The sequence below is a fragment of the Ambystoma mexicanum genome, chromosome 2p, assembly GCF_040938575.1.
Source record: "Ambystoma mexicanum isolate Mex_15411 chromosome 2p, UKY_AmexF1_1, whole genome shotgun sequence".
Classification (NCBI taxonomy): Eukaryota; Metazoa; Chordata; class Amphibia; order Caudata; family Ambystomatidae; genus Ambystoma; species Ambystoma mexicanum.
This window is the reverse complement of record NC_090923.1, coordinates 1055345067-1055372794: the sequence shown is the minus strand read 5'-3', so window position 1 is coordinate 1055372794 and position 27728 is coordinate 1055345067. Positions and strand designations below refer to the sequence as shown.

The window sequence follows — 27728 nt, the reverse complement described above, 5'->3', positions numbered from 1 at the left end:
CGCTGGGAGGACTTCAGGTCCAGGACCCTCATAAAGGCCCGGCGCCTCGTGGAGGGGGGCCGGGGCAGCATGAGTACCATCCAGCTGAGCGTCCTGGAACGCGTACGCCCAGCGCTCCATGCCCAGATCCTTGAGAGGCAGACCCGTCTGGAGTCGAGCAGTAAGTGGCCAAGCATTGCTGTGTGAGACAGGGCATGTTGCAGCGTGCTGGTTGTCTGATACTTGCCTGTATGTGTGACATAGGCCATGTACGCGTGTGTGTGTGTGCAGGGACATCATGGTCATGCATGTGAGACCAGTAATGTGTGAAGCACACGGTTGGTGTATGTGTTTCAATGTAACATGGGGAGCCCTATGCGGAATGGACACATGAGAGCATGCCAGTCTCTGTTCCTGGACATGGGTGTGGGTGAGGGATGGGTGCTGATGCCATGTACATGTATGGTGTCCATGTCTGTGTTTCTGACCTGCGTGTCTGTGACTTGTGGATGCCATGGATGCATGACACATGTCAGTGACAATGTTCAGATTCACTGATGCAGCCTAGTTATCCTTGCATCCACTGTGTCTGGGGTGTACGAGTCCAGATGGATGAAAGTACGTTGAAGTGTGTGCATGTGATAGGCATGACCCATGATGCATGTGAGTCCAAAAACAACATTGTATGCTTCAAGAGTCCCTTGGACATGTTTGCTTATGTCCATAGCATGCGCCATGCCTGTTACTGCATGTGTTTTGCCTGCACTGACCCATGTGTTGTGGAGGGACATGATGGAAGTGATCTTTGACAGTGCCACTCATCTGCTATTGCTTCCTGTCTAGGGGACCATTGTACAGTACCCTGATGCTTGTGTTCTATGTCTCCCTCTACACAGCGCAAAGTGAAGAAGAGGGCGGAGACGGTGCTGTGGAGCTAAGCGGTGGGGATGCCCCCACGGCTGCAGCGGAAGGGGTGGGTGAGCCCCCACAGGGGCTTGCAACGGCGGAAGATGGTGTGGAGCCATCCAGGTTGGTGGTTTCCACAGAGGAGGAGGAGGCCGCTACTGAGCCGCACATGGGCCTGGTGGGGGCATCCCTGCTGGTGCAAGTGGTGCAGTCCAGGGGCAGGGGCAGGAGGCAGCACAGGTCGCCGTGGAGGTGCCTGTGCATGTCACTGTCCCTGACACTGTGACTGCACCACCATGCACCAGCAGGGATGCCCCATCCCAGGCCCGTCCGCAGGTAGGGGGGATGTCCATGTCATCTGACTCCCCTCCATGTGCGGACGAGGGGACCCCTGGCCGTATGGAGAAGGTCCTGATTGGTGTCACGTTGCGCACGGCTGTCATTCGTGATGAGGTGCGTGCTTCCCGGGGGGAGCACGCACATCACGAAGAGCACCGTGCCAACGTGGCCCAGTTGGGAGCGGTCATGGTCGGGGGTCTCGTACATGTGTCGGGCACTCTGGCGACCCTCTCCTCCTCTGTGGAGGCTATGCGCCAGTCGTACTCCATGCCGTCTTCCGGCCCAGATGCCACCAGGGCCCCCTGTGGACCTGCCCCGACCAATGCAACCACCTCGGTGGGGATCCCATCCCTGCCACAGTCGGGAGTCGAAGGTCCAGCAGGGGTGGACACACCAGCAACTCGACCCCAGCAGATGGAGGATGTGACGGCATCATCGGGCAGGGAACGTGCACAACGGCGTTGGTGGTTTCCATCAGCCTGGATGCCGTCGTGCTGGCACAGGCAGTTGCGTCGGAGGCAGCGGCAGGCTCGACGTGGGAGGCATCATGGCTCGGGGCCATCAACATCAGGGGTGCAGGCATCGGCCGGAGGGCAGGAGAACCCTGGAATGGGAGTGGCTTCCATGTGGGAGCGGTTGGGCCAGCAGATAGGTGCGGAGCGGCAGCGGGCAGAGGAGGAATGGCTCACAATGGTCAGGGTGGAGAACTCCATGCGGAGGGCGCTGAGGCGGGCTGAGTGTCTCGAGGGTCTTCGCAGGGAGTTGGAGCTGGACACTGCATTATCCCTGCGGGACCTCCGGGCCAGGGAACATGCCCGCCTCCAAACCATTGAACAGGAGTTCGATGATGCCCTGGCTCATGACAACAACCAATGAGCCGTCGGACTAGCCCACTGCCCTTGTAAATAGTTATGTAGTTAGTGTTAGGTTTCCTTTGCTTTGTTATTTATTTTGGACCTTTTGGACAATGGGCCACATTTTTGTATATCGTTTTATTTTATTAGGTAGTATTTTTATGTAGGTTTCATTTCTTCAGTTGGGCTCATGGACCCTGGTTTGTTTATCTGTATATAGTTGACTGTTGGATTTTTTTTTTTTTTTGGATTTACCCATGGAGCAATGGTTTTCGGTTTTGTTTTTACCTTGGATTTACTTTCTTGAACTGTGACTTTGGACACCTTTCCTTTGGATTATGATTTGTCGTTTTTCATTATTTTACGGACATGCTGCTTTTGGTTTTTGATTCCCATTGTCATTTGTTTATTTTTAATTCCATTTATGCTGTTTTTAATACATTTTTTTCATCAAACTTCAATGTGTAGTATCATCTCATTGGTATCATGCATATCATGATATGGGTTTTGAGATTCACTGACACCCATTGGGTGTATGTGAGGGCCATGTGTTCATTTCCTAACTTGCTATTGGGGTTCTATCATGTCATTGCCATTTCTAAGTGGGTGGATGCAATACTCGAGTGGGTGTTTTGCATTTGGAGGCTGACCATAATGGCCAGGGATCTAGATTGTGATGACATGTTGGCTGGGGGACATGTGTGGGGGCCTGCTGGCAGGTGCCCCGCAATGCTGGGGGATGGGGGTGCAGGGGGACATGAGTGGGACATGAGTGTGGGCCTGCTGGCAGGTGCCCCGCAATGCTGGGGGGTGGGGGTGCAGGGGGACATGAGTGGGACATGAGTGGGGGCCTGCTGGCAGGTGCCCCGCAATGCTGGGGGGTGGGGGTGCAGGGGGACATGAGTGGGACATGAGTGGGGGCCTGCTGGCAGGTGCCCCACAATGCTGGGGGTGGGGGTGCAGGGGGACATGAGTGGGGGCCTGCTGGCAGGTGCCCCGCAATGCTGGGGGTGGGGGTGCAAGTGGACATGAGTTGGTGATCAGTAGTGCAAGGAGACATGTGCCTTTGCTGGGGGGCATGCCCATGTTGGGTGGGCTGCCTGCGGGACATGACCGGGGATGCAGGGTAGTCCCCTGTGGTGTGGGCTGCCTACAGGGGCCGTGGAGGGTGTACAGGGGACACATGGGAGGACCCACACTGCCAAATCACATGTAGGACTCCCCGGCACCCCTGAAATACATGTACCCTGCTGAAATCGCGTGTGAAAATTCTCACGCACCCCTGAAATACACGTACCCTGCTGGAATCGCGTGTGAAAATTCTTGCGCACCCCTGAAATACACGTACCCTGCTGAAATTGCGTGTGGAACTTTTCGCGCACCCCTGAAATACACGCACACGCTCCCCCAGGCCCGATCGCGTGCGGAACTTCTCGCGCACCTCTGAAATACACGCGCCCAGGCCAATCACGTGTGGAACTTCTCGCGCACCACTGAAATACACGCGCACACTCCCCCAGGCCCGATCGGGTGTGGAACTTCTCGCGCACCTCTGGAATACACGTGTGTGGAACTTCTCGCGCACCCCAGAAACACACGCACCCAGCCCGTTCGCGTGTGAAACTTCTCGCGCACCTCTGAAATACACGCACACGCTCCCCTAGGCCAGATCGCGTGTGAGACTTCTCGCGCACGCGTGTTCCCGAAACCCGTAATACACGTTCCCCGCTTTGCGTTTGCTGTTTGCCAGTCCGGTAAACTGGTACATGGTTGGCGCAGCCCTTTGCGATGGTTTTGCGATCTTGATGGCTTTTCCTTGCGCGAGGGCATTCTTGGAGCCGTAACTGGCGCTGCTGCAGGGTCGCTGCGCCACTCTGCGCCACGTCTGCTTTTGGAGGCGAGAATCCATGAATACGCTGTGTGCGGAAATTGATTTTATCGCACGCGGCTGGCACAGACATTCGCACGGGCACGCTGTGCGCCAGCCGCGTGCGACACTTTTGTGAGGAATTCCATGAATCGGCTTGATAGTTTTCAGCCTTTTTTCATTCATTTTCCCATAGTGAAAAAGTGCTTTATTTTACCAGATGTAGCGCAAGAATTGATGGTCTGATTTGCGCCGAACTTGGGAAAGAACTCCCCCACGACCTTACAGAGTCTAATAACATTCTCAACATCATATGTAGTCACTCCTAGGGTAACACTGATTGTTGTGCCTGACTGCGCTTAGATGGCCTAAGATACTAATAGCAATAGCAATCACATCAGGCTAGAGGTCGAGAGTGGGAAAGAAGACACCACGTGAATTTGGGAATTTGGGGGTGGGTTTCAGAGCCTGTTACGGGTAGAGGTTTTTCAGTTTATCAAGGGAAGACCGCTTCAATCTCACAAGAGCACCGCGGCAAGGTCACGAGACATGATCAGATAAACACAGAAAAAAATATGTGTTCACACTATGAGTGAGAGGGGGTAAAGGGAGAGGGTTAGGGAGGGAACAAACAATTGAGTGCAGTGAGTGGACCTGGAAGAAAGAAGGGGGACACATGTTGAGTGCCTGTGAGGACGTAAAAGACTTTTTAATTCTGAGAAATTTTGCCCGTTATCGAGGGAATCAGTGAACCGACACTCTAATGCAGGAATTTCTGTTATTGGAAATGATTACTGTGAAATTATCGTGGGAATAAGGAGTTAGAGAAAAAAGGTTTACCATCTGCAGTGCTTCCATCTGCTGGGCAGGGGGCAATAGGTGTTTGGTAACAAATGAATGGTGTGACATGGTCAGTGCTCATGGCTAGTGGTCCCAAAAGAAAGATATTGGTGCAACAAGTACAGAGGCCATAGCCGAAGGCCACAGCTAGTGAGACCTCACGAAACTATGCAACATGTTTGCCCATGGCCACTGGTCATGGCTGAAGGTCATGGCTAGTGGACCCAAAAGAAAACTATTGGTACAACATGTACAGTGGCCACAGCGGAAGGCCATGGCTAGTGGACCCTGAGTATACCAAGGTATAGCAAAACCCTTGAAAGTAAGTAACAAAAATGTGTTACGTGCGAGTTAAGGTGAACAGATTTAATGCAACAAAATCCTTGCAAATTCAGCACTCGCATCTCACTCAAGTCCACCACAGAGTAGAAAATGCATCACACAAACTAAACAGTGTTAAGGGGTAATGACCAGGAGAGAAAAAAGCAATTGAGGGGAGTGTGGGGACCATGGAAAGAGGAGAGGAATACTTGTTGAGTGCCTGGACAGGGAAGAGTTTTGAATTTTCTAGCCTAATCAGGGGAATATCAGGAGAATCCTGCAAGAATGCAGAGAGAGTGGAAAAAAAAGTAATTTTACACCTGCAGCGATCATATCGCCTAGGCTGGGGGTAATGGTCTCTGTGACGAAGGTCATGGCTATTAGGCTCCAAAGCAACCTATTGGTGCAACATGTACAGGGGCCACAGCCAAAAGCCGTGGCTACTAACCATGACCAAAAGCCATGGCTAGTGGGCCTCAATGAAACCTATTGACTCAACATGTACAGTGGCCACAGTTTAAAGCCATGGCTAATGGACCCGAAGACACCTATTGGTGCAACATGTACAGTGTCACAGCCTAAGGCCATGGCTAGTAGGCTCAGAAGAAGCCTATTGGTGTAACATGTACAGTGTCCATGGCCGAAGGCCGTGGCAATTGGCCCCAAAGATATCTTTTGGTGCAGCATGTACAGTGGCCAATGCTGAAAGCAGAGGCCACTGGCCATGGCCAGTGGGACCCAAAGAAGCCTATTGGTGCAACATGATAGTGGCCGCAGCCAAAGGCCATGGCTTTGTAGATGACATCACTGGTGACATCACTAATTACATCATACACGATATTACTATTACATTTTGAAATATGACAGCATAACATATATGTACATATTTCATACTTATACAGTAGAATTTATTCTGCCCTTGTTTCATTAAATATAACGTGCAGTATACAATTGCCTACTAATACATGAAATTCAAACCATTTGTATAGCATTACATATTTTATTTTAAGTTTATAAGTTGATAAGTACTACAAATGAATGTACCACACGTAATTATATTATACTTCCGTATCAGTGTATTGTTCCATGTCACTTTATTATTAAGTGTAATAAAATATGTAAAAAAAACAATCAACAAAATATTCTAACTTATTTAATCAGTAATTTCACATTTGTTGTAATGATGTATCTCATCGATGATGTCATGTATGATGTAATTAGTCATGTCACCAGTGATGTCATCATTGTGGACATACGCTGCGCAACAGGGGGCGCATAGTTATGGTAGACTTACTGGAGATGTGTTTGATGAATTTGAAGGATTTTGTTGCATTACATCTGATCACCAGAACTCTCTTTTAGCCAAGGTTTCTATCACTGAATATGTATACACACACTCAAGGATATCAACCTCTGAGACAGCAAAGGCCGAGTCAGCCTAGTGGGAAATTGGTACTGTGATCGGGCATATGAAGACAGACCTCTGCAATGAGTACTTAACTCATTGAGTTCTCTTCTGGAAAGTAGTGGCACTCACATTTATAAATAGGCATTTGAACTTTGGCTATGGCACAGGATCAATATATTCCCGACAGAGAGGTTAAAATATTTCAGAGCAATGACTACACTGAATGTTCAAACTGCATGTTCTACATCGAACAAAGAGTACATTAGAGGAATCATTGATCAGATTGTAACATACCTGTCCATAACAGCCAGGCAGTAGGCTCAGACCAAGAGCAGCCCACTATACAATATCATGACATGTTGTTTATGGTTTGTAAAAAACGGAAACTGATCTTTGAATTAGGCAGCCATGTTGAAGGCCAGTCCCTAGGTGGAGATCCAGGGGACGTGCCCCTTTTAGCCGTCCCGCGGAGATGTCTGTGCTTCTGCTCAATGATCAGGCTCTTTTCTTATGGTGAGATCCTTGGGGAAAGGGATGTGTGGGTGGGAGGAGTTAAATTTTTATATGCAAAGATTCACTTAAACTCTGCAGTGGAACAACTTGAAGTAGCAGGCTAGCCAAAATGTAAACAACCGGTTAACACATGCCATTCCTTCCAGAAGCACCTTGACGACCTGAAGTCTACCTCCATTCAAAACTTAACTTTTTGGGAGAGAAACCCATACATTTCCAACCCTAAATATGTGGATATCAACCCAGGATTAAGAAGTCAAAATACTTCCATGCTTAGAATCTTTGAAGGTGAATGACAAACAAATTGAAGGCAATTTTTCGGTAGACAGGACAGGTAGAATTGTCTTGCCTTCTATTTTACAAGGGAGAGAATAACATGGAAGACAAAGCAGCAATTGGATTTGTAAAAGTTTCAATCTAGCCATTGGGAGTGGAATAAGGGACTTTGGGGGATGTTCAGGGAAACGGAAAAAAATACCCTCCATTTTTAAAACTACTTCTAAGGCTTTGCAAGTGCAGGTTATATAATAAACACTGTAAAAAGAAGTATTTGACTTTATTGTCTGTTCGTTTTTTGTCTCTGACGCACACACATCTCATGCACAGAACAGATGTGAATATGCTGCAAGCATGTCTCTTTCCCTCACACAACCATGCAGAACAATGACCCAGCAAGAAGCATAGGTGCAGGGTTCAGCCTGAGCAGCAGTAAGGTGCCCTTCCATCTCATCATGAGCAGGCAGTGCAGCAGCAGTGCAGTATTCCCTCTCACATAAAATAGATATGCTCCACTCACACAGAGCCGGTGCTCCATGGGCAGTAGAACTGCAAAGTCCCCCCTTCCTACACACACACACAGAACATGTTCAGCCCAGGTAGCTTCACAAAAGGTTGCTCCCACACACAACAGACCCAGAGCAATCGTGCAATATTAACTCATGCACAAAGCAGAGATAGAAAATCTAAGAGTGGAACAAGCTTCCCTCTAAAAAACACAGGAAAGGAATTGCAGCTGCTGTAGGGCAAGCTCCACTGCCCCACACAGAGCAGGTACAGCACGGGCAGCAGCAGTAAAAGCTTCAACAGGGATGTCATTTGGGTGTCGCCAGGGGTTGCAAGTGCGACCCCTGAAGTCTCCCTTGCTACCCCTGTGGTCTCCTTTGCTACCCCTAAAAAAGAAATTAAAAAACACTGTTTTTCTTTTTTTTATATTAGCTCCTGGGCTGTGTAGAGTGCCATGTGGCTCTTTGTTTCTAGAGTGACAGGCTTTCTTGCTCAGGCCTCTTATAAAAGAATGGGGTTCCAAAAGTGTAACACTTTGAGCAGTGACCCTAAATAAGAAAGAATAGGAATAACAAATAATATGTCTTTCTGGAATTCTATGCAATACTTGCTAGACTCATTAAAGGTTTACGACAGGCACACCTCAGGGGGTGAGTCACTGATTTAGTCTGTTCTTAAACACCTCAACTCAGCCTTTCATTCCTCTGAGGTCGCTAAATGAGTACCAACACAGGTTGGGTGACATTGTATGTATATTTGTTCTATATAAAGTGCTTAAGCGTAAGTGCTATATAATAACACATCATTATCATTTGGCCTTGGACACTTTCTTGCATTCACAGTAATTTGTTAATATGGACCTATACACACTGATATTAACGATACATAAGGTGATTCATTCTTGTATGAAATGTATATCACATTATAGTGATATCGTAACCATGTTTTCTGTAGTGCACTTAGGAAAAGTGCTATGTCATGCAACTTCCTCTCTTGTCATGGGGTGAAAGGTTGTGTTCCATCGCTTCCTGTGATGTCACTTCGGGGTGGGGTCAAATGTTATCACTTCCTGTGATGGCACCAGGGGTCATGGGTCGTGTCAAGTCACTTCCGCTACCCCTGACATTTTGGTGAAATGACATCCCTGAGCTTACCTCACACAGAGAGCAGTGTAGGATTATCTAAAGCACACCACGGATACAGCACTGCTAGCTGGAGCACAAGCGCCCTGACCAGACACGCAGAAGAGGGGCAACAGTGGCTGAAGTGCAGGCTTAACCCTTCCCCCACACGTTTTTAAAGTCTTCCTTCACCTGCCTGTCATGAATCCACTGCTACTGTTCAAGTTCCCCCAGGGTGAGGGTGAGAGAAGGTGCATAGAATCACAACTGCTTGAAATGCAAACAGGGATATGGTGGAAGCAATCGCCTTCACTCTATATTAATGATCCTACGTCAAGCACTCTGGGCGAATGAGGACTGACAACTTCTCTCTGGACTTGATGTTTGTGCTGAAAGAAGAACGACCTTTCGCAGAACACTGCAAAATGCAAAGCCAACCCTTGATAATAGGGTGTTTTTGTTAACAGATGTCCATGTCTCTGGGCCTGGGTAATTACAATTTCTGAAGGCTGGTGACCGTGCAAGCTTGGACAACCTTGAGCAGTGGAGCCTTGCTAGTGAAGGGACAAGGGACTTCTGGGGCAGAGTCACTGATAGTCTCTGGCACATGTAGACACCGACGGCAGAAAACAGCCAGTCCATTTCCCTGACTGCTTAAACACATGCTAGTTCATCTCCAGCTCTGTCTTTGTTATAATACTATAGTTGTCACAAATATTGTTGAGTATAATTCCTACTTTTATACCTTTGTTAGAAGACAGTTCCAAGACTTTAAGATTTATTTCCGTGTAAAATACCTATTTTATGTTACTCCTCAGCTATTAGGTGCAAAGGGCGCTATTAAGGGCACGGCACATACAACAACCAACCAAAGCAAAGTTAAGCAACACCGTTTTGCAGAGCTTAATTTGTAACAAAATCAGTGGCAGGGCGCAGATATTTTCTAGCATGCTTGTGACACACCAGGCTGGACACCGCCCATGTCTGCTCCATTACAGTGTCAACATACTTGGGGTTAAGGCTGCAACACCCACGTGTTCAGAGGTGATTAATTATCTGACTCTGGCAGTGTCGACATAACATATCACTTGTGGCTCGAAATAACATAAATGTTTAAGTATTTCTAACATTTTGCTCCAATCCTATGAGTGGCAAGTGGAAAATATTGACCATCTAACTACAGACAAAAGAGCAAACATGCTTTCCTTCCATGGCGAAATGATGGGCAAAAACAGTCAAAATGATGACATTTCCTGTTAAACACTGCAATAAGGTATTCTTGTGTAGGTTGTTACTCGTAACAGGCACTCCTCTTCAACATTGGCCTTGTCACAGACCTTTTACCTGTGTTGGGGCTGCTCACTGGTGATGGTCCTGTTGTTGCCAACCCACACTGATGGGGCAGTGCTGCTGGTTATTAAGGTAGGAAATTTGCAGCAGTGACATGCATGCTTAGCAGAGGATTGTGCAGGCATGGCTAGCATGAGTGACCAGCATTGTCACCATCAAACTCATTGGGCCTCATTACAAGTTCGGCGGTAGCCTTGCCGGTAAAACTGGCAGGCTGCCACCGAATGTGCAAATTTTACCGGGGCTTGGGAATGGGCAATTACTGGGTCATTATGGCCTCGCCCGACGCAGTTTTTGCCCATTCCCGGACCCCAGTAAGAAATGCTCCCCGTTTCCATTTGAGCTCCATGGGGATCCCCATTCCCATAGGGCTCAATGGGAATGGGGAGGCCGGGTTCACCAGAATGGTGCTGGTGCATACGACATGCTCTGCTCGTGGGGGCCGCTCCGCCCGCCCGCCAGGTCCGTCCTAGCAGGCAAAAAGGCACCCGCCACCTGACCTAACACCTGACACCGATTGGGTCCACCTGGCAGCGCCACGATTGGAGCACCTCTCTGGCTCTCACACATGATCTGTCACTTAGGAATCTATCTGACCAAAATGCCCTGCCCACACACCTTCTCTTTAACCCCTTGGTAAACCTTCATTTCAACTAAAACAACAGCCAACACATGCAATTGCCAAGCAGTACGTTTTCGGCACCTATCTACAAGAAACACCTTGGGCCTCATTACGAGGTAGCCGGCCACGGAATGAACGGTGCCGGTAATGGACCAGCACCCTTCATTCCAGGCCGCCCTATTACAAGGTCTGCAGCGGGTCCCGCTCTGGACGCCTGGTCAGACCAGCGGCATGGCTACCTCCACACTCGTAATGAGGCCCCTTGTCTCTTGCCTATGAGACGTAGTTCACCTCTTTCCCTCAACATACAACCCATTAGCCACAGTATAAACTGTGCAGGCTCATAATAGAAGGCATCTCTTTCTTTGACTCAAGACCTACATATGGAACACACTTCATTCAACCAGCCTTCCACCCCCAAACCCAAGCTCTGGCTTACAATACTTTTGGATAAGCAGAAAACTCTAGATGGCTAGAGCAGGGCCAGTTGTGTGCTACAAAAATGACAATTGACGTAATTTATCACGATTCCCACCATGACCATGTGTTCTAGAAACAAAGTTTCACTAATATATTCACACGTCTGAATGGCTTTAGTGCAGGAGTCTGCAACCAGAGGCTCTACAGATGTTTCGGACTCCAACTCCCATGAGCCTACACCATTGACTATGCTGTCCTGGCATGGATTTCCATTTACAAAAATGCTTGGGGTATCAGAAATGAAATCACACACAAATAAACACACGTAATGATAACATTGAAGGAAGTGACAACACACAACCTTTGACCTTACCACTTCCCATGAAATTATATTGTGGTTGTAAAAACAAAAGAACATGTTAGTTTCCAAAAATATTTTAAATAGACCTGACTTGATATGCTATTGATGGGTTCACAATATGGCTGGGGATGAAATAGCCCATGGGCACTGCCTTTATTTTTTTATTTTTTTACAACCACATTTTTCAAATTTCAAAAACAATACATGCATTGTCAATATAACATCACAGTAGCTAACATCAATGAACAGTAAAAATAATTATATAATTTAAAAAGAAATGTGAACAGATAAAATAATAAATTCAGCATATATCTTAAGACATCCAACAAGTGCTAAAGAATGCAATGTATAAACAATTTAATTAAAACATCAATAATAGTTTCTTGGTGTGGACTCTCGTCTAATTCATCTTCTAAAATAGTAATTAGCTACTCCATACTTAATCAAACAACTTTCCTTTTTTTTTTGCATGTTCAGCATAAATCTTTCAAAATTGCAGATTGAGTACATTTCTAACATCCACACGTCTTTTGTTGGTGCCTCAGTCGATTTCCATATGTGCAGGATTACTTTTTCTGCTGTTAACAATCCCTTCAAAATCCAAGACACTGGATGATATGGCAGATCTTCCAAATCTCTATCTTCTCCCAGAATCATAGTTTCAAATCTAGATTCTCTTTCGTCGTCCAGTACCTTGTTGATCACTTCCGTGATCCCAGACCACAATGATCCTACTCTGTGGCATTCCTAGAGCATATGTTCAAGAGTACCTTGCGAGTGACTACAACACCAGCATGCATCAATTGTACTCAGCCCTTGACTATATAAGCAATCTGGTGTCCAGAAAACTCTGTTTAAAATGTTTACTTGTCATGCTCTTTCACCAATGTTCATAAACATTCTTGGGATATTTTTCCATAGTGCATAGTGCTTCCCAATGTTGAGGTGTCATCTCTTCCTCCAGTCAGGAAAATTAGAAAACTGATTACCCCCATCTCCACTGGTATCGCACAAATTGGTGAGACTTATAGAAATGTTGCATTACATATTGTCAAAAAAGGGAAATGAAAAACCTCCCCGCCATGAAACCACACACAATTATTACAAAAAATCCACTTTATTAATTTTCAATAATGCCTAATAAATTGTTTCCTATACAACACAACATCTGTGGTACAGATTAACAATTACTAAAACCACTGTTTTTGAACATGCAGGCAGATAATGAAACAAATATAAAAACAAATTACACTGGGGTAGATATCAATGTCTAAGAGAATTCATTTGTATATTCCATGATATGATGTAACATACTTATCCATATTGTAGCCTAATCTTAGTTTTGATCAGACAAAAAGACTTTTGCTATTTTCAGTCTAACAGATAGTCGACATGTTTCGGCCCCAATATATATGAGACACTGGGCCTCATTACGAGTAGTGCGGAATGGGTTTAACGGCGCCGGTAATGGTGCCGGCGCCGTTAAACCCATTCTGCACTATTACGAGGTTGCCTCGCGGGACCCGCTGTGGACGTCTGGTTTTTCCAGACGTCAATAGCGGGTTCCTCGAGGGAACAAGGGAGCTAACAACAGGCCCGTTGTTAACAGGCCCGTTGTTAGCTCCCTCTCCATTCCCATTGATCCCTATGAGGGCTTGAATGGGAATGGGGAAGGACCGGGCCCGGGTTCCATGAAGGAGGAAATACTGGGCCCTCCAAAATCGGAATGGCCTTTAATTCCCCATTCAGGGAACCCGGACACGATTTTGGAGGCAGCCATGGCGCTAATAGTGCCATGGCTACCTCCAAAGTCGTAATGAGGCCCACTATCACTAGTGTCCTTTTCTGGATGATTTCAAAGGCCTTCTTCAGGACAAAAATATTTCTTTTAGTCAATGTCTTAATCTTGTATACCCCTTTGGTGACCAGCATCAGTAGCACTACAAAATAACAACAAAACACAAATCTGTATTAAAACAATTATTGACTCGTGGCAGGTGTATTAACAATTAAAGGCAGGCTGTGTACAATTTTCGACAATAATTCCATTTATTTAATGTTGGTTGTTTCTATTCCAACAATGTGTCTAAGTTTCTAAAACACATTCTAAGCAAAATTTCCTAAAAAGACTAAAAAGAAACACCAATCTATTATTTACATGTGATATGAGCATGAGAATATTTCCTTCAAACCCAACAAATTAGAGGTTGTCATTTCTTTCAATGAAGAGACCATCTATATTGTTATCCTTAAAAGTGGGGGGGGGCATTTTATTTTTACATTTTGAAGACACAAACTCATTGTGTATTCTCTTTTGTCAGTATTCTTTACCTGATCAGTTATCATAGTTACTGGGAACTGTTCTTCCCATTCGGCATAGGCAGCTTTTATCGAGGAGATATGCTTCCTCTATAATGCAAAACACATTCATTGTAATTTAGAAGCCACTTGTATTGTGATGGCAATTCCGTTTTCAAGTTACTTAAATAATTCGTAATGTTGGTTCAGAAAGAAGGCAAAATGCAGAAATACACAATATTTCTACTTATCCTTTCACTTATTTATAAACTGTATTTAATGTGCACTAGGGACCTATCTACATTTTGGTTATTCATCATTGTATCACTTTTAGAGTTATTATTGTTCCCTAAGACTCATAGTTAATCTAAAATTGTATTATTAATTGTGCAATGTCTCTAGTTAGTACATCTCCTCCAACACATTTTTTTCATTTTCCCGTATCATTAACTCCTGGGGATAGGAAAGGGGGGAGGGACTTACTTGTGTCAAAATCGTTTTTTAACGCCCGTACTTGTATTCTTTTTTTCCCAAAAATTAAGACGCTGCTTATCTTTGCTGCAAAACAAAACAAACGTGTGTCACAAATCCGAGTGCACTGTGCACACGATGATAAGTGCCCCGAAGCCACACTGAATTGGCAGGCTTTGTTTTATTAATTGTGCTTTAAGAACCGGCAGAATGTGGCGAAATTTAACCTACTTGTTTTGTCTTGTCTCCAAACGTGGTGTCGGCGTTCCTCGTTCCTACGTCTACTCCATTATTTTCATGTTAACTGGCAAGCTAAGTTTGCAAAACATCTGGCTTTTATAAGAGGACGTCTGTAAGTCGTGCCACATGATACCGACGCCATCTTGGTTTACCTCATTGTAAATCGCGGCAAATACCGACATGGCAGGCCAATTCGATTTCAAAGGTAAATGTGCAATACATCAGAAAAAGCCATTCCTCACATGATTAAGCAAAAGATAAAGGGTTTGTTGCACGACCAACCGCACAGTTACATGCGCCCGTAAATACAGTATAGTGCATTGGAGAACCAATATATCTGATGTTGATGCCGTTGTTAATAAAAACCGCACAACATGCACCTATACATGCGAGCACGAAAGAAACATGCAAGCATGACAAGGAGAAGGCATATCCATGTCCACAAGGACCTTTCTCTAACAGTATTATTCCACGCCACCCACTAATATTCTTTATTCAAGGCAGCAGCCAGACAGAACATACACATTAGTAATGTTTCTGTCACTTCCCGGGCTTTATTATATTAGGGTATTCCACTCAATAGATGAATTTAAACCGTGTTTAACTGCTTCAAGATTCAAGATCATAAATACAGCGTTGTTCACATTTAGAGAACATGAGGTCTTTATTGCCCCCTCTCTCTGTTGGTTGTATTACCTGGGTAATAAACCAAAAAATATCTGTGTATTTATGTTGATGTGACACAAAGTGAGCAACTAAGGGTTTATTCTCCGCCTTGTTTCTCAGGCAAGATCGGTGCTCACAAATCCTTTGTTTGATTTGCCGTTTAGTTTTCCCTATATAGAGTAGATTACAGGGACACTTAATTCCATTCTTTATTTTTTAGATTCTGATATTGTCAATAAAAGTTTCCTCATGTTTGTTGCTGAGAGTCTGCCTTTTTTAAACCCAGCTTGATTTGGGTGAATTCGCTTGGTCAATACACGCTCTATCTGATATGCCACGATCTTTGAAAGAATTTTACAATCTGAATTAATTAGGCTGATTAGTCTATAGCTGCCCAGATTCAGTGGGGGGTCTTCCAGGTTTTAAAAGTAATTGTAGCATGTCTAATTGTGGGAGGTAGTCTGCCCTTGTCTCTACGATGCCTAAAAATGGCTTTAATCAAACCCAAAATGCCCAAGAGCATTTCTCTGTACAATTCAGCAGGCAAACCATCTGATCCCGGACATCTCCCTACATTCAAGCCAAACAGAGCCCTTCTTATTTCATCCATCGTTATCTCCCTTTCCAATTCCAAATGTTCCTTCACAGATAGGCGTTCAGAAATTCAACATTCTGTGTAGAATTTATTTGAGAACTGTGTCTCACTGTACAGATTTTCATAATATTCTCTAAAGACATCATTAATTTCCTGAGGGTTATAGGACACACATCCTCTGTGTCTTTCAATCGCACCAATCGTTCCTTCTTCTGCTCTCACACACAAACGATGTGGCAGTAAACGATCACACTACTCCCCTCCTTTGTAATGATAATATAATCTTACCCTGAAATGAGCACATTCAGCTTTTTCACTCAAGTTTTTTTTAAAGTCATATTTCATTTTTAAAAGTTTCTAGGCCTCATTACGAGTTTGGAGGTAGCCATGCTGTTTTTAGCGGCATGACTACCCCCAAACGCAGGTCTGGGTCCCGAAAAATGGGATTTACTGGGCCATTACGACATTTGCAGGTCCGGTAAATCCCATTTTCAGGACCCGGACCCGGAATGTCCCCATTCCCATTTGAGCCCCCATAGGGCTAAATTGCAATGGGGAAGATGCTAACAATGGACTTGTTAATGAGGGGTCAGTTTTTAGCATCCTGGTCTGCTCGCAGGTGCCAGTATGCACGTCTGGCCAGACCAGACGTGAATATCGCCACCCGTGAGCAAACTCGTAATGTGGTGGCCCGGTATGAACAGTGCCGGTACCTTACCGGCACTGTTCATACCGCGGCCGCCAGGGTCGTAATGAGGTCCTCTGTCTTTTCCATGCATCTGGTGAACTCTTAACTTCCTTTTCCAAATCTTTCACATTGGTGTTCAGTGTTAACAACTCTTTATCTTTTTCTTTCCTCTGAATCCCTGATAGTCTCATGAATACTCCCTTAATCACACACTTGTCAAGATCCACCTCACATTAGATTATGTGTGACATATTCCAACACTTCCTTAACCAAAGACTCCCTCGAAACATCATCTTTTAGGATTGCGGTATTCATTCTCCAAGTTCGTGTTCTGCTAAACAGAACTTAACGGGTGCATGGTCCGAAATTATAACACTCTCAATACTACATGTCTTAACATTTCCTGTCACCTTTCCAGAAGTCATAATATTATCTATCCTGAAGTAATTGTCATATGCCCCAGAATGAAATGCCAGTTCAGTCACATATCACCAGTTACTGCCATTTTATGGCAGTTGCAGCGTTACATGCCTGCAATTGTCATCATAAGCTAAACACAGCTATGCATTTGTAGGTGCTGCCACAATATGCCAGATGTAGCCTCACATGCCAGTTATAGCCAGAACAGAGAAGGTGCATTGTGACATATACAGGAGAAAACAACATATGCTAAGTGCAGCCTCACATGCCTCAGAAATGCCTAAAGAAATAGCCATTGCCACACAGACATGGTCATTTTCACTGTATGTAATGCTGCCATCATATGTCAAGTAGAGCATTAAATGCCCAATTATTGTTACTCAAAGCCTCAGATGCGAGGTATAGCCGCAAATTGTAAGGTCCAGACAAACATTTGCAGGTGCTGTCAACACATGTCAAGTGCAGTCTGAAAACCCCCAATAATTGAATCCATGACATGTTGTGCGGTTTTATGCTAATATGATGTATATTGAGCCAGATCACACCGTAGTAGTATTAGAGTGCCTAGGTGTGTCTGTGGAGTGGTGTATGCCCTCACCAGGACAATGCAGACTTGAGTCTGCTGGAATAAAGAAAATGAGTAAGGGGCAGATTAGAGGGTCCGCAAGTGGGAAATAGATGCTACAAACACAGGAACGGAGGGATGCAGTAGGGGAAGAATGTTTTGGGACTGCTTGGGTGTGTGTCAGTCCTTTTAGGTGCACCATGATTCAGCAAGAGGCAGGAGGCGGATGTGTCCTAAAGTGTTGCGATCCAGGGTTGCATGCCCATGAATGATTTGGGGAATTGTACATTGGTACACGCTGCAATGTTGGATGCAGAAGGGGCACTAAAGAATTCTGGAAGTTTGATGGCTTTTTTGCTAGGGGGTCTCTCTACTTTGTACCCACTGTCAAAGGTCAAACTCCAGAAAGTTAACTCTGTGACTGCCACACCTGAGCCAAAAGTGGTGGCATAGGCAATGATAGACTGTGTATAAAGGTCAATGTTCTTGGTAAGAGAAGGTTAAGGCGATGGAGCTGTGAAATTGAAAAGGACTGGCACCTCGGGTGTTATTCAGGGTTTGCTCCATGTCATGATGCTTTAGAGTTTGTGTTAGCTCACAGTGAGACACAGCGGTGCCTTACTTGGAATGAGGCTATCAATGTATTAGAACACATATAGCCTGAGCTTCCCGCGCAGAATGTGTTCAATAGACTATGTGGAAAGGGCAGGTAGATGTGCAGCCAAACAGGATAGGTAGGGATAGAAGGGCCAGGTGTTTGTCCTTCTGTATGCAGATACAGACTGGCACCCTTCTCATGTGTCATGTTACTATGGTTTGACTGTTACCATGAGGCTATGGCATGCTCTATACGGCCACCTCACAGGAGCGAGGAACACGGAGGGAAGGTTTCAGGTCTCAGGTCAAAAGCCAACAAATGTAAACACCAGTTAGCTCTGATACTGGTAGTAAGTGGCCCCTCAGACAGCCACAGTGGAAATTATGGGCATGAAACAGAAGTGATTGTGGCCCAAAATGGCCTCACATATACAATATAGTCACTATATATATCGTAATGTGCAGATTCCCAAGTTCATTTTTTGCCATGATATAGCAAGTGTAGCCTTAAATGCTCCAGTAATGCCCTCTAATGCCTCATATGTATGGTACAGTCACCTCGTGCAAGGTGCAGCCTCACATGCCATTTTATGCCATGCACAGCTTGGAATGCCCAAGTAACACCATAACTTGTCTCATATAGCCCAAATAATACCTTAAACATGCCTCATATATATTGTGTAGCAACCATATCTATAGGTAGCCTCATATATACAGTTGGTCAAGCATATCCTCTAATACCAGAGTAATGATATCCAATGCAGTTAATGGATATTGAAGTCAACATATGTATTGTGCAGGCTCATGTGCCCAGTCACTGCTATCAAGCACCAATTAAAACCTTCCAGAAGTGTCATCCAATACAAGTGCATGTCTCACATGTCCAGTTGCTGATATTTGCCAGTAATACTCATTAGTAGCCTTCAATGCCTCAGAAGTGTCATCCAATGCCGGTTTAAATGGTATATGCATGTAAGGGTTTCCATATGTAATGAGTGGCCTCATATACCAGGTTGCTGCCATAATAGTGCCCATCTGCTCTCCCCTACCTCCTGCCAGTTACATATGTTTGGTTCGACATCTAATGTGAAGCTCCCAAGATGCTAGGGACAATGGGCAAAGTAAACTTTACTTCTCCTGAGCCAGAGATGGCAAGGGTAGTGTCAATGATGATAGGAAAGGTGCTGATGCTATCTGCTGGTACCAATGGCAACACTCAAATGACATCCCTGTGACTAGGGCTGATGTCAGTTGTAGTTCAATAGTACCGGAGAATAACATTGGTTTATATGTTCACCTCTAATGCTACAAGTCAAAGATGTTGGTGGATGTTTAAAATTAAACACTGCACTGCATCACCTTTTCAGTGTTTAAATTGCAAAATCCGTATTTAAACATGTTGAGCATGAAAGAATGAAGTCATGGGAACATTGTTTGGTGGGAATGGCTTACATCATTTTGTCAGTACAATAGAAGTAAGTAAGCCTTTCGCACACATCATAAGTAGAGACATTGAGATGGCTTTGGCAATGCCTGTTTTATATATCTTTGGTGAACTTTGGAGTCAAAACTTCACTTCAGTCTTGCATAAAGGTTTCCGTGTGGGGGAGGTTAAGACTGCTTTGGTACTGGTCTGGGATTTTCTGAGTGGAAAGGTTTATAGTTGGTTGTCAAGAAAACCCATTAGGCACTCAGGGAACAAAGTTACATCTGGACTAGGCCCCTCCTAGAGGAGCCTAGTTTCAGAATAAATGTTCCAAAATGCATCCATTAGCATTTCCCAAAATTGAAAATTGTGGTGTGTGCACAGATGGGATCAGGCCTGTTTTTCTGAGGCCTTGCCTCAAACAGACCTCATTCCATTAGTGAGTCATTTTGACATGATTGAATTTGAAAATTGTGGTGTGTGCACAGATAGGATCAGGCCTGTTTTTCTGAGGCCTTGCCTCAAACAGACTTCATTGCCATTAGTGAGGCACTTTGACATGATTGAAGTTGAAAATTGTGGTGTGTGCACAGATAGGATCAGGCCTGTTTTTCTGAGGCCTTGCCTCAAACAGACTTCATTGCCATTAGTGAGTCACTTTGACATGATTGAAGTTGAAAATTGTGGTGTGTGCACAGATAGGATCAGGCCTGTTTTTCTGAGGCCTTGCCTCAAACAGACTTCACTTTGACATGAATGAAGGCAATGATACTGACCAGATGGAACCTAATGGATATTCAAACAATGGAGGCCCTGTGTCAGTGAATCCTGGTAAATTATGTGCTGAGAATATGCGTGAACATGTAAACCTTTCATTGATATAAAATCACATGATACTTTGCAAATGCATGCTAAAGCATTTAGCCGGTCCGATAGCACAGCGAGTAGAGCACTCGCTTTGACATCTGTGCAGAGCCTGCTGATGCAAGTTTGAATCCTGGCAGGGCCAAACTCAACCTTTTGTCCTTCCGAGGTCGATAAATGAGTACCACACACCGTGAGTAATAATAAGCAGCGCTCAGATACCTGAGGGCTCGTAGCGCTATATAAATGCTAAATTATTATTATTATTATACAAAACAATGGGCCTCATTAAAAGGTTGCTGGTCCAGGAACTACGGTACCGGTAAACATGCCTGTACCGTAGTTCCCGGACCGGAAAAACTACGAGTTCTGCCCGCAGCTGGCATTGCGGCCGCCAGACTGGCCTGGCGGCCACACCAGCATCCGCAAACAGCATCCGCAAGCAGATCATGTCGGATGCAACGGCACCATTCATAACGGTGCCTGGGCATCCGGCTTCCCCATTCACATTGAGCCCAATGGGGCTCAAATGGGAATGGAGAAGAATATTTTCTGGCGCCCAGGAATGGGCAAATACCGGGTCCAGCAAGGCTGTAATGACCCGGTAATTGCCCATTCCTGGGCGCAAGAAAAAATTAAATACCGGTGGCAGCCGTGCCTGGATTACAGGCACGGCTCCCGCCAGCCTCGTAATGAGGCCCAATGTCCCTTATAAAGTTACAAGCATACTGGTTATAAACAAGCTGAAAGGTGCATTTCGAAGCTGAGAGACCCCGTTCTAATATAACACTAACTTCAATAACAAAACTTAAGAAAATCATAACTAACCATAACTTTATGTATAAATATGCAACCAAGTCGAACCATATACCAAGACAGACTTAGGTAGCAGGTTTCTACTATTAATTATGGAATACACATTTTTTGGAATTTAAGAATTTTAAGAGCTGATTGACTGCCCACCTTTTTCTTTTCACACATAGCAACGAGCTTAATCAACCAGTGATGATTGGGGTTGTTCATTCTTTGCTAGTGTCTGAATATTAGGCACGGCAATGCAACAATTGGGTAGTCAAATAGTGTGACATAATCATGACATAAGCATGGATATATTTTGGCATTTTAAACAGGGAGTGCAGAGAGGGGATAGGATTCAGACTCTGGAAAAAGCTGCAGGAAAGACATCACATTCCCCTAGTGGATGAGTGATGAATATGGATATTACCTGCAGATGACAAGGCCTTATCCATGAGGGCATTGCAACCAACTTTAACTAGAGTCAGTCTGAGCTTCATGGAATCAAATCAGGTGGGGCCTTGCTGAATAGGGTTTTTCCAATCAGAGAGGGTCTCTGCTGGCCCCATGTCATTAAAGATCAATTCAAAATGTGTATGAGAATGTCCCAAAAGAAAATGATAGATGCTCTCTAGAACTATTCTCATGATAAGTCCCAGATGGGGGTGGTCCGAAAAGGTTGCTAACAAAATACATTGATTTTGTAATGGGAAATTGAAAGTACATCTCACTGCATGGACAAATCAAGTGAGATGTTATTTTAGTCCAGCCCAAAAGACATTTCTGAACTGTGTGCGCTGTGATACAGATAGCATTTTTAACAGTTTGCAAGCAATTCTGGAAACACCCAAAAAGTTCAAAAATAAATGGTTGTATGGCCTATTTGGCGGAATACGGCCAGTACTAAATAATCGAGGCCCAAGATACAGAGCATGAGGAGTGAAGGTTGCACGTGTGTCCTCCGCTCCCCCTGTTCAGTATTATGGGTTTCGGAGATTGCAGGGGTGTCCCCCTCTTCCTTGACATTGGAAGCGGGGGACCCAAAAAAAGAAAAAGAAAAGCGAACAAAAAAGAAAGCAGGACCCTGTGGTGTGAACTCTGACGTGCGTTAGAGGGAAGGAACTGATGCCGTAGGAGTACAAGAGAGGCAACGGTGGCTGACGAAAAGGCAAGTAAGGGAGGGGGTTTTGTCTAGGGCTGTTTACGGTACATGGATTTCGGTTGTTTTACCAAAGTGAAAATTGATTTGTGGTGAAACCAACTAAGGTAATTTCTGCCGCAATTGTTTCTACTTCAGTAAACCAACCCAAATACGCTATTTTTTTTATAAATTAGAATCTCATTAAATTGTACCCAATGCGTTTTCACAGAAATAGTTAACATTAAGCTGTGATATGAAGATGACCATACCATAAACTAATGAAAATCTGCTTTATATTGTATGTTATGTGAAGACCATAGCTATATAATAAGGATTGGAAAATGAGAGCTTGTTCAATTGTGTCATTTCTACTCTTATAGGAAATTATACAAATGTAAATCCCAGGCAATCCCCTCAATCCTAATTATATAGTACAGAAAAAGAATCTTTCGTCATTGGGACTCAATCTGAAATATAAATGTTGAGGGACACTTTTACCAACCATTCTCCCAGGATGGGTGGGTGAATGCAAATGTTGTTCTTTTTTAATCAATAACACTGTTTGCTTAATCAAAACCTGTACAATTCTGATGAAATTTATGATAAGCTTAGTTTAAAATACACACACACTACTAACAACCCATTGCACAATATTAACATGGACAATGTGAGTCATGCAACGGTTCTTTGGTTCTAGTATCTATTTGTGCTATTGGGAAAAGAATCATGTTTTATTCATCTGAACATGTTACTTTGTGTGTAATTTGGAGATGTTTTTAAATCAAGTGAGTTTTGATACAGTGGTGCACAAGCAGCATACTGATGACTAGAATGTCGATTGCTATTGAGAACTAAACATGTAGATATGTGATTATGTAAATGGAGGCTTGTGTGCAAGAAATAGCATTTTCAGAAGAAGGTTAATTTTGTTTTTGTAGACAAGATGCCTGTGATGGTGAAATATTGTGGTGACTTTCCTGCATAACACTTGGGGACCACCATTGCCTTAATTTTACTTTAATCAAATAAAATATGGATTATGAAATTAGCCTATTGCTTGTTGCCAGAAATGTGAGTGGAAATGTTTGTTGGGGGTATTATATCAGGGGGTACCCACTTAGTGAAAAGAATAATATATCAATTAATATATCTTACAGGAAAAATATATCAGAATTGAATATCTCAGAATCCCTGCAGCAATGTTAAACTTCCTTGTCTTATAGGAGAAAGGCACTGCAACCCTGTCTCAATTCAACACACTGATCCAGTGTTTGATGACAGGTTTTACATCTCTGTTCCTACCTATGGAGTCCTTTCATCCTTCGATGCAGAAGCTCCCTATACCTCTGCCAATCATCTGAACGCATCTACCATTCAATGTGTCAGGCACTGTATCTCTGTGCAAATCTACTCAACTATAAAGACATGAAAGGCAGAGGACCTGTATCCCTGTAGCAATTCTCCGTATAATACTCAGGGAGGCTTGCTCTGTATCTCTGAGTGAATCCCAAGCTCAAATTCCTCTGCCAACATCCTGAGCGATCAAGGCCAGGGTAATGGGTTAGTGGTCACCTCATAAAATTTTCTTTTTTTCCTTTACACCAGAGGTGGGGCCTTTTTTACTTCTCATTCAAGCAATGTTTTGTCCTCTTGCGCACAACTCATGCTGGGTCGTCTATGGGTAACAGTGGGTCCTGTCATGAAATGGCACCAATGTTCCCCCCCTGAACTCACTCCCCAGAAATAACATGTGCGTCTTTCCATGGATGTCACCTCAGGACCTGTTGCCCAAGGTGAACTCCAAAGACCTCCAGACCCTGATGAAACACTCTCAAAATGATCTTCACTTTATCTACCCGTGCCAGAACCAACATCAAAAACATCACAACTTGCTATCTGGGTGCACTGTGTTTTGTAGCATCCTCATTCTCTTATGGCAAGCAATATTTTTATAATGTATCTAATATGTACATACCGCACCATCTTGAAAACTGCTCACTCTTGAAACAATGCCCAGTATTAAGTTGCCTCTCCCCCTGCCTCCCCTTGTAATATAATGCATATCAGTTTGCAAGTTAGAGAAAGTATAATATGCACATACGCATTTGGCATATGCATGATGCAAATGATTTGGAAACCTTTGGCATTTGTGGATTGCTCCTTAAAAATAATTTTGCACATATATTGGTAATTGCAATCTAGCTTTTATTCAGACTCCTCCTTGGGCCTTATTACAAGTGTGGCAGTCCGGAAATAAGGGTGCCGGTCACACAGTACCAGCACCCTTTCTGTACCGCCACACTACACCTCTGCAGGCGGGAGCCGTTGCACCTGACAGGTCTGACCTACCAGGCGTAACAGCACCCGCCCGCAGAGTTTTCACGGACTCACCGTTAGCAACGGTGCTTCCGTGTCCCTATTCCCATGGAGTCCTCTGGGACTCCAATTTGAATGGGGAATTACAATTTCCGCTGCCTGATATCGTGGGCCGCCGGGACTTGGAATGTCCCGGTGGCACCAGAATCAAAGGTGGCAGAAACAGTGTTACGAGTCTGGCAGCAACCCACCCGTAGCACCGCCGGACTTGTAATAATGCCCCTTGTGTTCATATTCTCTAAACAAGACCAATAAAAGAATTGTAAGTCTTTCTGGCAATGCTATGACCTCATAAGATATTCTGCTTTTTCTACTTAGATCGTCATTATATCAAGGAAGTCCAGTCAAATCTCCTCAGCCTCTTCCACCACTCTGCCTCTCCTGGTGAATATAGCATGGCAATCTGTGCCACCTAAGTAGCATCCTGGACAGGAGCATTGAAAGGTCAAGAGGTGAAAATCGAAGAAATCAGCTGAAACGCATTTTGTATTGCCCTCAGTGGGCTCCCGTACGTGACCTGTAGAGTATAACCATGACATTCAACGACCTACTGGAGTCCATCGGTGGAGTGGGTTATTTCCAGATTCTGCACACGTTTGTGCTTCTGGTGCCTGTCTGTTTGGTAGCATGCCACAATTTCTTGCAGAACTTCACTGCGGCTATGCCAGGTCACCATTGCCAGCTTCCTCCTGAAGCCAATTGGACTGGGCCCACCAACCACACCTATGGCCTTAGCGAGGCAGGTCTTCTGATGGTATCTATACCGCTGGGTGGCAACAACAAGCCAGAGAAGTGCTGGCGCTTTGCCTCAACACAGTGGCACCTCCTGGAGACTAATGCTACAGTTGCCAACATGACGAAAGAGAGCATTATGCCCTGCACAGAAGGGTGGATCTATGACCACAGTGTCTTCTCCAGCACCATCATCACAGAGGTAAGAACGAAACAACCTACAAATGCCACCATCTGTGCAAGTTACTTTTTGAAGAAGAGGCCCTTTTTGACGCTGAGGGTTTCTTTTATAAAACAGGTATCATTGATGACGAAGATGCTAATACTGTGTCATGTGGCAGTCAGGGGTGGACTGGTAACCAAAGGAGGCACTGGAAAGAGGTCCATGATGCAGAGGCCCACTGGGAAATCTCCAGAGTTCCAAGTGGTTTAGTCCAGCCCTGGTGGCAGTAGACATTTCCTCTTTCTCTAAATGCCCTTTATCCGATTTCCCTGCATTTGGACTAGACCACAGACATCAGAGGAAGTAAGCCAGAATACAGATATGCTTGTGAGCCCAAGGAGCAGTTTTGAGAATCTGAACTATCATGTTATGAGTCATAAAGCGGTGCTGGGCAACCAAGCAGAGACTGCCTTCTTAACAGCAGAGTTGACTTAAATACCTTCTTTATCCAGAGGAACTTGCCTAGTTATCAATATTCAAATGCTAAAAGGTGAGATGAGCAAGCTGCTTTGTCTTTGGGTCAAAGTATGCCTCCTGGGTTCTGATTCACTGCCCGGGGTGGTAACATGTAGGATGTGTTTTACATCTGGGCCCAGCCATATGGGCACGCCAAAGATACTTTGCAGATAGATGAAAGAACAGAGTTTGTGGTGCTGTTGATACAATTCTTGTGTGGCCTGTGCTGAGGTGCTGAAGGAGGTACACGCAGAGAGATGTTCTGATCAAGAGTGATCTAAACTGATCAACAGGGCTCTTGTATACGCTTCTCAATGTTCATGGGTGTGCACTCCACCTGGCCTGTACATAACACCATACCTCCCAACATTACTTCTAATAACCATTTCTGCTAAGATGTCACAATTGATGCAAAGGCAGGCAGGGGACATGGCAAGGACAGGCTGTTCCTCCTTCAATGTTGGTGGCTTGGAGAAATCAGGTATGGGGTCTGCTGTAACTGAAGGACTGGCTCAAACCATCAGCTTTGATAAAAGTTGGTTCGTACATCTAGCTCTTCTAAAAACACACCAATTATATTTCATGCAATGATATAAAACATGCAAATGTACTTTAAACTGTTCATTGCACATATTTCCATGCATGAGGATAGTAGACAGAGCACGGTTTTGATCTCACATATGGGCTGAGCTGGACTGGGTCTGAACATTGCTCCTGAACAGTTTCTGGTCTGCTTTGGGCTCCAGGCAAAGATGGCATCAAGGCTGTGCATTGTGCTGATCTCTGGGCAGGGCACTGACTGGAAATAGGATGGGTTAAGTTCTGGACCAGTGGCACGGTTCGATTACAGGCACATCTTAGGTAGAGCATGGTTGGTCTCTGTGCTGGGCTATGGGATGAACTGGTCTCTTGGCTGCAGGGTCAGACAGGCCCATAGGGCAATAGGCCCATGACCGAACCAAAAACACAACATTCTAGTGTGGGCCAGGTTTTTTGGTCAAAGTGGGCCACTTTTTTAGCCAATGTGGGCCAGTTTGATAAGTTACCTCACTATGCATCTAGTAGTTTTGACCAGTGTTACTGCAATACATATCTTTAACATGCACAATTTGCATCACATTTCATCAAAAACCTCCCCCTTTGGTTCTACTCAAACAGTCTGTCACAAAAGGAATGAATTGCCATTTGCAACAGTGGGCCACTGTTTCATTGGTACTGCAGGCAATTTTGGGGACCAGTCTGACCCCGCTTGGCTGGAATGTTGTCATAGCTCTGGATTGGACTGTGCCCTAATAAATGGATTCTGGTTTGGGATACACTCCATATAAAGCTGTGCCTGGGCTGTAAGGTCTTAAGCAGAAAGGTGTGGAACGCAGGCAGGGCTTAGCTGTTCACAGGTTGGGCATCTGGGCAAGTTTGTGTTCTGGGGCAAGGGTGGGCTGTACAACTGGGATCTGTGCTCGGTTACATTATCACTATGACTGTGCAGAA

The 27728-nt window shown here is 44.7% G+C and overlaps 1 protein-coding gene across 1 annotated transcript in view; it reads left to right on the top strand.

Annotated features, from left to right (window-relative positions):
* Positions 1-27728, top strand: part of LOC138567099 (solute carrier family 22 member 20-like) — a 198138-nt gene that overhangs the window by 45822 nt on the left and 124588 nt on the right. Inside the window, exon 2 of the mRNA XM_069644970.1 lies at positions 25145-25760. Coding sequence (XP_069501071.1) covers positions 25359-25760 — 402 coding nt within the window. The 5' untranslated portion in view covers positions 25145-25358. The remainder of the gene's footprint in view (positions 1-25144; positions 25761-27728) is intronic.